The sequence below is a fragment of the Prionailurus viverrinus genome, chromosome F2, assembly GCF_022837055.1.
Source record: "Prionailurus viverrinus isolate Anna chromosome F2, UM_Priviv_1.0, whole genome shotgun sequence".
Taxonomy (NCBI): domain Eukaryota; kingdom Metazoa; phylum Chordata; class Mammalia; order Carnivora; family Felidae; genus Prionailurus; species Prionailurus viverrinus.
Window position 1 is genome coordinate 15,403,415 of NC_062578.1, and position 12,861 is coordinate 15,416,275.

Consider the following 12,861-nt stretch of genomic DNA (forward strand, 5'->3'; position numbering starts at 1 on the left):
ATGCAAGAGTTTTTGTCTTCGATTCATCACAAATACACATATAGCCCCTCTCTCTCCTTGCTGGTTAGGATATGGGAAGAAAACAATGAGATTAATTTCAAACAAAAGGAATAAAAGCTAATTAGCAACCAATTATTGATAAATTGTTTTTTAAAATAAGCAATTATTGCATATAGGTTCTTTATAAAAATCCTTCCTGATTAGTTAAAATCAATTTATTTGTAAATGAAATTCTCACTCCTGTCAAGCCTCTTTATACTCCAGGATGTGTATTTTCTCTTTCTCATTCTTATTTTAATTTTCTTCAACATCAAGGCATTGTGTTTTCCCAACTCTCTTTCTGAGTAAGATGTTGATTGCTTTAAAAGTAGACGTTTTGATTTTCTGGATTTTACTTTTCAAGTGGGTTTGGAAGTACTAATAACCCTGGAGATGTTAGTTGGCTTTCCAACTTTTAATCTTCAGTATAAACAATTTAAGCTAAGTTTTCCAAAATTAATATTAATTTAAACCATCTGTCCACCATCTGCTAATGTGAGATGCAAAACCAGAGTTTCTTTGTAATCTTTAATCAGACAGTTAGGAAAACACATATACATTCATAAAATGAATTTAAATTTTTTAACAAAGGAAATCTGAAAAGTTATTCTGAAGGCCATGTATTCTTGGAGCAAAATTAACTTTTGCTCCAGTGTGATTTTATGTAAGTGAATATCAAGTGTCGATAGGCAAGTTGCCTAGTTTACAAAGATCACAAGGTAGAAACAATATGCATTGCCATGTTTCCAAAAGAGAAAAGAATGCTGTCAGCAGTTGATATGAAATATTGATTTAAAGAATTTCAGAGTTTGCATTTGTCTAAAATAGAAATGTCAAAATGGGGCTCACTTCTGCTACATATATATATATATATATATATATATGTATATATAATGTAATATTATATGAACTATTTAATATATATCATATATAATTATCTTTTAGAGCAATACATTTGAAATAGGCTGAAAATTTTTAATGTCTTCTTTAACAACAATTTCATTCTTGTCCCTTTTCAGAGCTGAGTCTAAAGATATTAATTCTAGCATTCCTGTATAACCTGTGCATGATACTTTACTAACTCGGCAGCCTTTTCACTTCTTTCGAAATCACTTCTTTTAGGAAGGTGAAGCTACATAACGCAAAGTACATCAGTGAATATAAGAAAAATTAAATTATTCACCCAGTTGTCTTGTACACAGAACGTCTGACATCTGGATTGTTATAAATTGAATTTTGATGTTTTCATTTCAGGTATTTGGTGCTATCCAGAGACACATCCATGGGAATTCAGGACAACTATTTGAGCCTTTAGATATAGAAATGCCTAGTCAACAAATATGAGATAAATTTGGATTTTAAAGAGATTTTCCTTAATTATGAGCTTTTAATCTCCATGCTTAGTTTTTCAATAGAATTTTTTAGAACATCAAGCTGAAAATATTAGTTTGAAAGTGAAATATGAATGAACATTTTAGTTTCTGAGGATGATCACATTTTATACTCTCCCTCTTATTAGGGAGATTTCACTAGCTGCTGACAATGATGTACAGTGGTGCTTCGCTGGGGTGACATCTAGGGAAAACTGTTCCTCTGCACCACCACACAAAACCAATTAGAGAACTATTTTCTGCGACAGGGCACGAATTTACGTGGTTTCTCATGAAAAGATGTACCTTTTAATTTCTTTATTAAGATGACATCCGTGTCCCTTGAGACTTTTGGGGATGACAATCATTTGTTCATCATGCAAGAGCATACAGTAACTGAAATCACATTACGGGACAAGGGTGGAAGGCCCCGTTCCTCATTTCACATTTTCCAAAGGAGCTATTTTGCAAACTGATCATTAGAAGCAAATACGTTAACAGGGTATCTTGACAGGAATTAATACAAACTCTGGTAAGGAGCCAAAGGGGAGTAGTGGTACATATTCAACTGTGGTTGTGTACTGTTGAGTTCAAGAGCATAACCATGGTCAAATTATTTAGACATCAGAAATTCAACAAGCTTCTTAGCGTCTAAGATTAAGATATCAAGTGTCAGTGGAAATTGGTTCTTTTCTGAACAGTGAATAACATTATCCAACTCTACCACAAGTTTCTGTTTAATCATCTTAATCATCTCAGGCTATTTTTGCATAATGTATTAAAAGGGAAAACTGAGAAGATCAATAATTTGTGTCTACTCATTAGGACATAAAGTTTAAGTTTTTAAGTAAGAGTGATTTCTTTTTTAAGTGAAGAATATAGTTTTGTTATTATGAAGCCAAAAGATCACTTAGAATAGAAGCACCAGGTATGGCCTTTATTTGTATTATAGTAAGTGTTTCATCAGCTCTAAGGTATTGGGAATATCCTCATCAACTATTTATTGTGAATCAATCAGTGCTGAGCTCTGGTCTAAATGCTGGCAATAGAGGAGATAAAGAATAATGAAGGTAAATAGACAAATGAATTAACAATAAATTCACAATTTATTAAATGCCATGACAGAGTGATACTGAGCGTAATGGGAGCCTGGAGAAGAGGCGTTAAACATAACAGGGGAGAAGAGATGGTCAATGATGCTTTGGGGAGGAAGTGTAATGTGACTATGACCTCAAAAGATGAACTCGTGTCAGTCATCTTTTCAGGATGACTCACAAGCAGAAGAACGGCACTCAGGCAGAAAAAACAGCAAGACAAAACACAGGCACAAAAGGGCATCGTGTGTGAGGAGAAATTTCAAACAATTTGGCGTATTAATAGTGCATTAAGCACAAGGCAAGCGGTAGCAACAGCCGAGGCCAGAGAGGTGGGGGAGCCCAGTCTTGGGGAGCCTTGTGAGGATTCCATTAGATATGCAGTTGCTCCAGATGCATGATGTTTTTTTCCATTTCAATTTTTCTGAAATCGGAGTGTAGGGAGAGACTTGCCACTAGGTTGTGATGAAATGGATACTGCCTGTTCATGCAAGAAGGCAAGCCGTGCTGATAATTTCATCCAGTTGGGTCGCTGTTTTTCTCCCAATTACATTAAAATGGCAGCACTGAAATGAAGTTGCTCTATGTACAAAAGGTTGCTTCTGATACTCAACAGAGTAATTGCAGTAAGAAGAAATTATCTAAATTCTTTAGGAACAGAACATAAAATTCCAAGGCTGGTTAGAGGAAGGTAAAAGGGTTGAGCAAAGAAAGGTGTTTAAGTAAAGATGACCCAGTTTAAGGAATCCTCAGTCAGTGAAAGAACCAGAGGTGCAGTGTCACCAGAGTGAAAGAAGAGGGCGTTCTGAGAAGGAATGAGAGATTTGTATGGTCAAACAAAGTAGAGAGGTCTAGTCAGGTGAGGGCCCATTAATGTCCTCAGCAAGGCAGATGGCTTGTTCCAAGTAGGAGGTATCTAGGAGATAAGCAAGCATGGGAGCAAATGTAGGTAACTTAAAAAATCTGGATGCAAAAGAGAAAAAAAAAAAAAAGAAACGAAAGGTACCTAGAAGGAGAATATAGGAGAAGCTTAAGTATGGCTATTTTAAGCTTTAAGTAAGGGCCTAAGAGGGAAAGAAAAATGAAGACATATGTTTGGGAAGAATAAATAATGAAACCGGACCTTTGGAGGCAGGACGTTACGGTCACGAGGACAGGTAATTGTCTTAAACATTCTTTGAAATTAGGGAAAATGTAGGGAGGATAGCTGTGAGACACAAGGATATCCGGAAGATAGGTGAGGGTCTGAGATCATACCTGATGGCTTCATTCTTCTTGGGAAGGAAAGGAAGGCGAGTGAACTATGTTGCTACAGCCCAGTGAGAGATGGGGAGCTAGAACAGCCTGGAAAGGCCTTTCTTGCCCTCCCTCCAGCACGCTCAACTAGAAGTCAGAGGGCAAAGAAGTGCAGATAATCTAATCTGTAGAGATCAGATTTCTGGGACATAGGACATGAAAGGTGAAGAAAAGAAATAGCTAGTCCAGTGATAAGCTGATATAAAAGACTGTGCGAAGATGGCTACAGTAAACTCTTTCTATCTCTCTACACATGCTCCTTTGCAATGGGACTCTGCCATTCTTCCCAGAGAGTGGTGAAGTTTATTTCCCTACCCTTGAGTTGGGGCTGGGCTACGACTGCTCTGACTAATAAAATGTGGTGGAAGAGAGGTTTTGTAATAACTCAGCCCAGTTCTCAGGAGGCTCTGCAGCTTTTCCTCTCACCCACCTGAAACACTAGCTGCCATGTAAGGACAACTTCTTGAGAATGAAACATCGTGTGGACAGAGGCCCAGCCAGGCACGTGATGAAGCCATCTTGGAACATCCAGTTCCCAGTTAAGCAGCCAGATGACTCAAGCCACAAAAGTGATTCAGGCAAGATTGGTTGCTTTAAGGCATTAAATTTGGGGGAGGTTTGTTACACAGCAGCTATTTAGCTATTTAGCTCATACAGCTGGATAACATGGGCCTTAAAGGAGGATGAGAGAAGAACATTCCAACTTTTCCTCTCAGCCCTATGATATTGGGATGTTTAGTAATCTTGCTGTAGTTTTCTTTTTTCTTTTGTAAGCATTTTATTCAAGTGAGAAGCATAACAAACACTTCAAAATTAAAAACACATTGTAAAAAAATACATTCTAGATCAGTGGTTGCTAGGGGATCAGGTCGGGAGGAAAGCAGAATGAGTATGTGGAACCCAGAGGATTTGGGGGGCAGTTACACTATCCTCTATGATAGTGAATAATATCCAGGGAATGGTGGATCCATGACATACGTTTGTCAAAACTCAAAGAACTGTACAACGCAAAGGGTGGATCCTAATGTAAACCACAGACCTTTAATAATGTATCAACATCAGCTCATCAGCTGTGACAAATTATGGGATATACTATAGTAAGAAATAATAAGGAAAACTATGATCAAGGGAAACAGGATATATGGGTAATCTTTGATCAATTTTCTTTAAACCTAAAACTGCTGTATAAAATAAAGTCTGTTAATACACTCTACCCTTTTTTCCCCTTGAACCATTCTTTTTATTCTTTAATTTTTTAATGTTTATTTATTTTTGACAGAGAGAGAGAGAGAGAGAGAGAGAGAGAGAGAGAGAATAAGTGGGGGAGGGGCAGAGAGAGAGGGAGACTCAGAATTCGAAGCAGCCTCCAGGCTCTGAGCCGCCAGCACAGAGCCCGACGCAGGGCCTGAACCATGGAGTGCTAGATCATGACCTGAGCTGAAGTCAGAAGCTGAACCGACTGAGCCACCCAGGTGCCCCGAACAATTCTTAAAACCAAGCCAAATTAAGCCAAAATGGCAGGTGATGGGAGGACAGCAGGGTTCCCTAGGTACCCTCAAGACTTTTACACTTGGTGTAAAAACTTTGTTTTTAATGTGAAAATTACTGTACTCAAAGAAATAGTTTTCTTTTGTATTAGCCTACAAATGAAACAATAATATATAAACATTCCATATTTTGCCTAGAGAAAAATACAACTTAAGAACAACTGAGAAAAAAATCAACTGAGAATTTATTATTTTTTTAAGCATTTTTCTTTTCTGTTTTTTGTTTCTTTTAAATTTTAAGTAGGCTCCACACTCAGTGCGGGGCTTGAACTCATGCCCCTGAGATCAAGAGTTGCACACTCTACCAACTGAGCCAGCCAGACACCCCAAGAACTTATGACTTATGGAAGGTACTTATAGAAGTGCTGCTTACCCCCAAGGAGAACAGTGAAAGTGTCACCATGTTGCTTTTGAAGTGTTTTCATGAAACCTAAAGGATTCTTTTGGAAGTTCAGGGCCTCTCCAAGGTAAGGAAGCCAGCCTTTTATCAATGGAGGCTCACCAGGTCTCCTATGAGAAAAACAAACAAACAAACAAACACAAGAAAAAATTAAGTCCCTATTTTAATACATGTGAGTTATGAATCCACTCTAGAAGTGAATGGATGAATTGCACAGCTAATTCCGTTCTTTTATTCAATGATTCTTATATAATCAAAGACATGGATTTATTGAGCCCCACCAGTATGTGTGGGTTTTGGGGTATACAGTTCAACTCATAGCTTTTGGTGAGCAACTTTTTGAAGAACTTTGTTATCTTGTAAGACTCAAATGGCTGACTGAAATGACAGCTACACTTAGTAACCATTTTATGTATGAGCTCTGTCTGTACTGTTCTGAGTGTTAGATGTCAGGTACTTCACTTGCCAAAGTAAAGTTCTTTGTTACAGATGTCACTTTAGGCTAGGATTATATCATTAGACGAGGGACAATTAATAATCTTGAAAAATCTTTTATGCTGTTGGGAACAGTAAAAACTTCAACATTGTTTCCATGAAGTATATCTTGTTATATCCTTTCATAAAGTTTTTATTCAACTACAAAATGAATAGGAATATTTATTAAATTTTACAAGACAACATATGAAACACATTCAACGAAACATTGAAATATTGTGAATTAAAAAACAAGTTCCTTCTTTTTTGACCTATAATCCTAGCAAAACTAGACTTCAAAATTTCTTCTTCTTCATTTATTTGGTGAACTCAATCTGATTTAAAGTTTAAAAAAAAATCCAAAGCCATTTTATCCTAGAAGGGATTAAAACAAATATTCAAGAGAACTCTGATAATTCTCTATCCCATCTGTGAAGATGACTTATACTACAGGCAGTACAACCCATTTTGATTAATCACAAGATATTACTAGCTCAGACCTAATCAAAGTTCAAGATTATGATCATATTCAACATGGACTTTTATGTAGCTAGATTAACCCTATCAAAAGCTTTTATTTTCCCACATCCCAACATGGTAGAATTAAACTTAAAACATAAACATCAGATCTTTCAGGGGAAAAAGGAAATAAACTAACACAAAATAAACCCAAAGTATGGTAGAAATAAAGGAAAAAGGTATCAAAACTCTTCTTTCTGTTTTTAGAATAAAATTGATTTTTATAATAATTTATAAAATGTATGCTGTTATTTAGATACATATACTTAGAAAGACAATAAACATTGCATAAAAGTGTATATCTTATGCTTCCTCCCTTTCTCTGTTACTTTCTTAAATGCTAACTTTCCCAATGGAGACTTGTTTTTTTGAGAAATTTAAAAGTGTACCAAAAAAGTATTTTAACAGTTAATTCTATATCCATAGATTAAACAAGAGGAGACAACATATATGATTGTAAGGTAGGATCTCCAAATTAGAAACTGCCATAGCATACCGACTATAAATCAATGGCTTTCAAAATTCGTAAGTGATCTTAGTTCACAAGATTTCCTTTAAAAATATTAACTCTCTTCCTTGGTCTATTTTTACTCTGGTTTGTTTAATGTTGCTTGAATGTTGCATTGTGACAAAGATTTTGAAAGGCTTTTTGTCATATCGTAATTTAATGCAACTAATTTCATCCTCTATGCTCTGTCATTTGGTCAAAAGCTGTATTCTTCACGGGATTTCCGCGGGGGGAAAGGATTGAACTCAGAAATCCAGGGGAATATTAAGTTAATGTTCAGAGTTAGGGAAACACATTAGGAAGCCATTTTACTGTTACAAAGATGAGAGGATCATCATTTCTTACAGCTATGTTCATTTTGGCAGCAATAAGCTCAAAAGTATGAAATACCATGTCACAACTACGCATATTTTCTGCAAAAAATATAGTGCTGGTTCATCTTATGACCCATCAAAGACAGACCACAAAAATCTGTCTTCATCAGTACATTTGTAAAAATTATTTAGAGAGGAAAGACATCACCATAATGATCCAGAAAGGCCTGCTGACATATGGCACAGTGTAAATACTGCTATTTGTCTCTCTCATGCTCTGTGACTTTGAAAATGAAATATCCACTGCCCACTGCTGAATGAGAGAATAGATGCCTAATGTTTCTTGGGAATGATCAGGTCCCAAAGCTTAAAAAGAACAGGTTCTGAAGCAACAGTGGGTAATTTAAAAAATAAAAAAAATAAATTAAAAAAAATGCAAAAAACAAAAAACAAAAAGAAAAACTGTGGTCCACACCCCCTCTTAATCCCACTCTGATGGTATATACTTCCTCAAATATCCTCTTTACTATTTAAGACACTACAAGGGCACATCTTGTAAATTTTACAAATTAGAGCTTATAAAAGGTTCTCAATGATTAAACCCAAGTTCTTGATTTTTTTTTTAGAGAGTTCTTGTGCATGTATGTGCACAAGTGGGGGAGGCAGGGTGGGTGCAGAGGGAGAGGGAGGGAGAAAATTCCAAGCAGGCTCCATACTGTCAGTGCAGAGCCTGACATGGGGCTTGGTCTCACGAACCATGAGATCATGACCTGAACTGAACTCAAGAGTCAGTCACATTGAGGAGGGCCCTTGTTGGGATGAGCACTGGGTATTGTATGTAAGCAATAGAACACGGGAATCTACCCCCAAAACCAAGAGCATGCTGTACACACTGTATGTTAGCCAATTTGACAATAAATTATATTAAAAAAAAACTTAGCAAAAAAAAAAAGTCACTTAAGTGACTGAGCCACGCAGGCACCCTTAATACTGGGATTTTAACTCTAATACACTAGCTATGTAGACACCCAGTTGTTTTTTAACTTAAGAATGATAGGGGCGCCTGGGTGGCTCAGTTGGTTGAGCGTCCGACTTCGGCTCAGGTCATGATCTCGTGGCCTGTGAGTTCGAGTCCCGAGTTGGACTCTGTGCTGACAGCTCAGAGCCTGGAACCTATTTGGATTCTGTGTCTCCCTCTCTCTCTGCCGGTCCCCTGCTCATGCTCTGTCTCTCTCTCTGTCAAAAATTAATAAACATTAAAAGATAAAAAAAGAAATTTTAACTTGAGAATGATAATATTAACCTTAAATGTTTACCATTCATATATGAAAGTAGTTGTGCTATACAGAACAGGATTAGTTTTCTGGGCTATTCACATACATTGTAACATACATGGTTTTTCTCTTTTATTCTCTGTATGAACTGTTTTCTTCATCAACTCTCCCTGCTATCTATATAAGGAGCTTGGAAGGCATCACTCCCATCTTCACCACAAGAAAAAAGCTGAACAAACTGAATATCAATAACTCTTCTTAGATTCATTACAGAATTGATGCCACCGGGCAAACCACTGCCCTGAAAGCTATAGAGACAGGTGAATACAGAAAATCATAGCTTACTGGGAACAGAGGCTGCTGCTGGAGTCTTTAAGAGAGACACTGAAAAGGGTAATTGACCAATTGCTGGAGACTGAGCAAGGACTAACTTATGATATAAAATCTCCTAAGGGGCCAGACTTACGAGGGCTCCACAGGGCTCACACAAGGAGAAATAGGTAATCTGAATTAGTATGCATCTATCAAATAAATTGAATCAATATATATCTTTTGAAGTTTATTTATTTTGAGAGAGAGAGAGAAACAGCACAAGTAGGGTAGGGGCAGAGAGAGAGGGAGGGGGAAAGATCCCAAGCAGGCTCCACACTGCCAGCATGGAGCCCCATGCGGGGCTTGAACCCACAAAGCCATGAGATCATGACCTGAGCTGAAACCAAGAGTCAGGTGCTTAACCGATGAGCCACCTAGGTGCCCCTGAATCAATAATTTATAATCTTCCAAAGCAGAAGGCGCCAGGTCTAGAGCTCACTGGTGAATTTTATCAGACATTTGAGGAAATGTTACCAATTCTCTCTAATCTCTTCTAGAAAAGAGAAGCAGAGAAAACACTTCCTAACTCATCCTATAAGGACAGCATTACTCTAATACAAAACCAGACAAAAACATGACAAAAAGGAAAATTATGGATCAACAAAAATAACATAGATTTAAAAATCCTCAACAAAATAATAGTAAATTGAACTCAACAGAGTATAGAAAGGATTATTATACATTAGGAGCAAGTGAAATATATTCTAGGTATTTAAGGCTGCTTCAATATTCAAAAATCAATTAAATGTAGTTAATGTAATCCATTAATTCAAAGGGATAAAGAAAAGAAATCATCTGATCATATCAATAGATACAGAAATATCATTTTACAAAATGTAACACCTATTCATGAAAAAATTCTCAGAAAACCAGGATGAGAGGAAAATTCAACTTGATAAAGAACATCTACAAAAAACCTTACAACTAACATCATACTTAATGGTGAGAAACTAAATACTTCCCTGCTAAGATCTAAAACAAGGCAAAGATACCCCTTTAACAACTCCTGTTTGACATTATACTGAAATGCAATAACACAAGAACAGAAAATACAAGGTAGAATTAAAACTGTTTTTATTGCAGATGACATGATTGTCTATACAGAAAATCTCCACGAATCAACAAAAAAAAACCCCTCCTGGAACTAATAAGCAATTATGGCCAGGTAGCAGAATACAACATTAATACACAAAAATAAATTGCTTTCCTATTTACCAGCAGTGAATAAGTGGACTTTGAAAGAAAAGACCATTTACATTGGTACCCATAAAAATGAAATACTTTGGTATAAATCTAAAAAAATATGTACAAAATCTACATAAGAAAAACTACAAAACTTGGAGGAAATAAATCAAATAAAAGTTAAATAAATGGAGAGATATCCCATGCACATCAATAGGGAGACTCAATACTCTCAAAATGTTCGTTCTTCTCAGCTTTATCTACAGATTCAATGCAATCCTGACCAGAACGCCAGAAAATTATTTTGTGGATATTGACAAAACAGATTCTAAAGCTTATATGGGAAGGGAAAAGACCCAGAAGAGCCAATATAATATTGAAGGACAAGAACAAAGTGGAAGGAGTGATACTACTCCACTTCAATACTTATTATAAAGCAATAGTAATCAAGACAGTGTGTTATTGGTAAACAAATAGACAAACAGGTCAGTGGAACAGAAGAGAAAGCCCAAAATTAGACCAACACAAATATAGTCAACCAATCTTTGACAAGGGAGCACAGTAATTCAATGGAGAATGGATAGCCTTTTCAACAAATGGGGGTAGAATAATGGCATCCTCTCACAAAACTAGAAATCTAGACACAATTCTTATACCTTTCACAAAATTAACTCAAGATAGATCAGAGACCTAATTGTAAAATGCAAAACTACAGAAGTCCTAGCCGATAACATAAGAAAAATCTAGATGAATTTGGGGCTGGCAATGACTTTTTAGATACAACATCAAAAGTATGATCCATGAAAAAAAAAACAAACAAACAGCTTCATTAGAATTAAAAACTTTTGCTCTGCAAAATACACTGTGAAGAGAATGAAAACCCATGTTTCAAACTGGAAGAGAAATTTTTGCAAAACACATACCTGATAAGGGAGTAACAACCAACATATACAAAGAACTCTTAAAACTCAACAATAAGAAAAAAAACAATTAAAAATGGGCAAAAGATCTGAACAGACATCTTATTGAGGAAGACATACAGATGGCAAATAAACATAAAAAGATGCCCCACATCACATATTATCAGAGAAGTTCAAATTACAATAACAGTGAGCTACTAGTACGCACCTATTAGAAGGGCCAAACTCAAAACACTGACTGCCCCAAATGCTGACAAAAATGCTGAACAACAGAAACTCTCATTGTTGGTGGGAATACAAAATGGTACAGCTACTTTGGAAGCCAGTTTGGCAGTTTCTTATAAAACTAAACATACTCTAACCATATGACCCAGCAACTGTGATCCTTGGTATTTACCCAAATGAGTTGAAAACTTGTGTCCACACAAAAACCTGCACACAAGTGTTTATAGCAACTTTAGTCACAATTGCCAAAACCTGGGAACAATCAAGATATCCTTCAATTGGTAAATCTGGTTGGTCGAATATTATTCAGTGATAAAAAGCAATGAGCTATCATGCCACAAAAAGACATGGAAGAACCTTAATCACATATTGCCAAGTGAATTAAGCCAATCCGAAAAGGCTACATACTGTATAATGACAAGTCTATGATACTCTGGAAAAGACAAAACTATACCTATTAAAAGATCAGTAGTTGCCAAAGGTTTGGGGGAGAGAGGGATGAACAGGTGTAGCACATAGGATTTTTACTAGAGCGAAACTGTTCTGTGTGTTACTGTAACTATGCACATATGTCATTATACATTTGTCAAAACCCACATAATGTACAACACAAAAATGATCCCTGATGCAAACCAGCACTTTAGTTAATTTTAATGTATTAATATTGGGTCAATTGTAACAAACACACTATACTAATGCAAGATGTTAATATTTGCGGAAGTTATGGGGATAGGAAGGTGGGGGGGTTACATGGGAACTCTGCAGTTTCCTCTCAATTCTTCTGTAAACCTCAAATTGCCCTATAAAATAGAGCATATGTATCTCTATAGATATAGATACCTCTCTCTCTATAATAAACTTTAAGCAAGAAATTGTTATGTAAGTTCACATTTTTTTAATTAATATTTTTTAAAAATATAGACAATTCTAAAGTATTAGTATTGGGCAGTGTGTAAACTGATACAAAATACAGTATTTTTTAAGAGTAAAGAGCTCTAAACTGATGGTTCCCAGAGGAAAGGGGGTGGGAGGATGGGTTAAATAGGTGATGGGAATTAAAGAGTGCACTTCTTGTGATGAGCATTGGGTGATGTGCAGAAGTGTTGCATCACTATATTTTATACCTGAAACTGTATGTTAACTAACTGGAATTGAAATAAAAACGTTAGGGGCGCCTGGGTGGCGCAGTCGGTTAAGCGTCCGACTTCAGCCAGGTCACAATCTCGTGGTCCGTGAGTTCGAGCCCCGCATCAGGCTCTGGGCTGATGGCTCGGAGCCTGGAGCCTGTTTCCGATTCTGTGTCTCCCTCTCTCTCTGCCCCTCCCCT

General features: G+C 36.5%; 1 protein-coding gene across 1 annotated transcript in view; it reads right to left on the minus strand.

Annotated features, from left to right (window-relative positions):
- Positions 1-12,861, minus strand: part of LOC125156762 (cytochrome P450 7B1) — a 172,324-nt gene that overhangs the window by 24,299 nt on the left and 135,164 nt on the right. Inside the window, exon 2 of the mRNA XM_047842988.1 lies at positions 5,720-5,856. Within this exon, the coding sequence (XP_047698944.1) occupies positions 5,720-5,856 (137 nt within the window). The remainder of the gene's footprint in view (positions 1-5,719; positions 5,857-12,861) is intronic.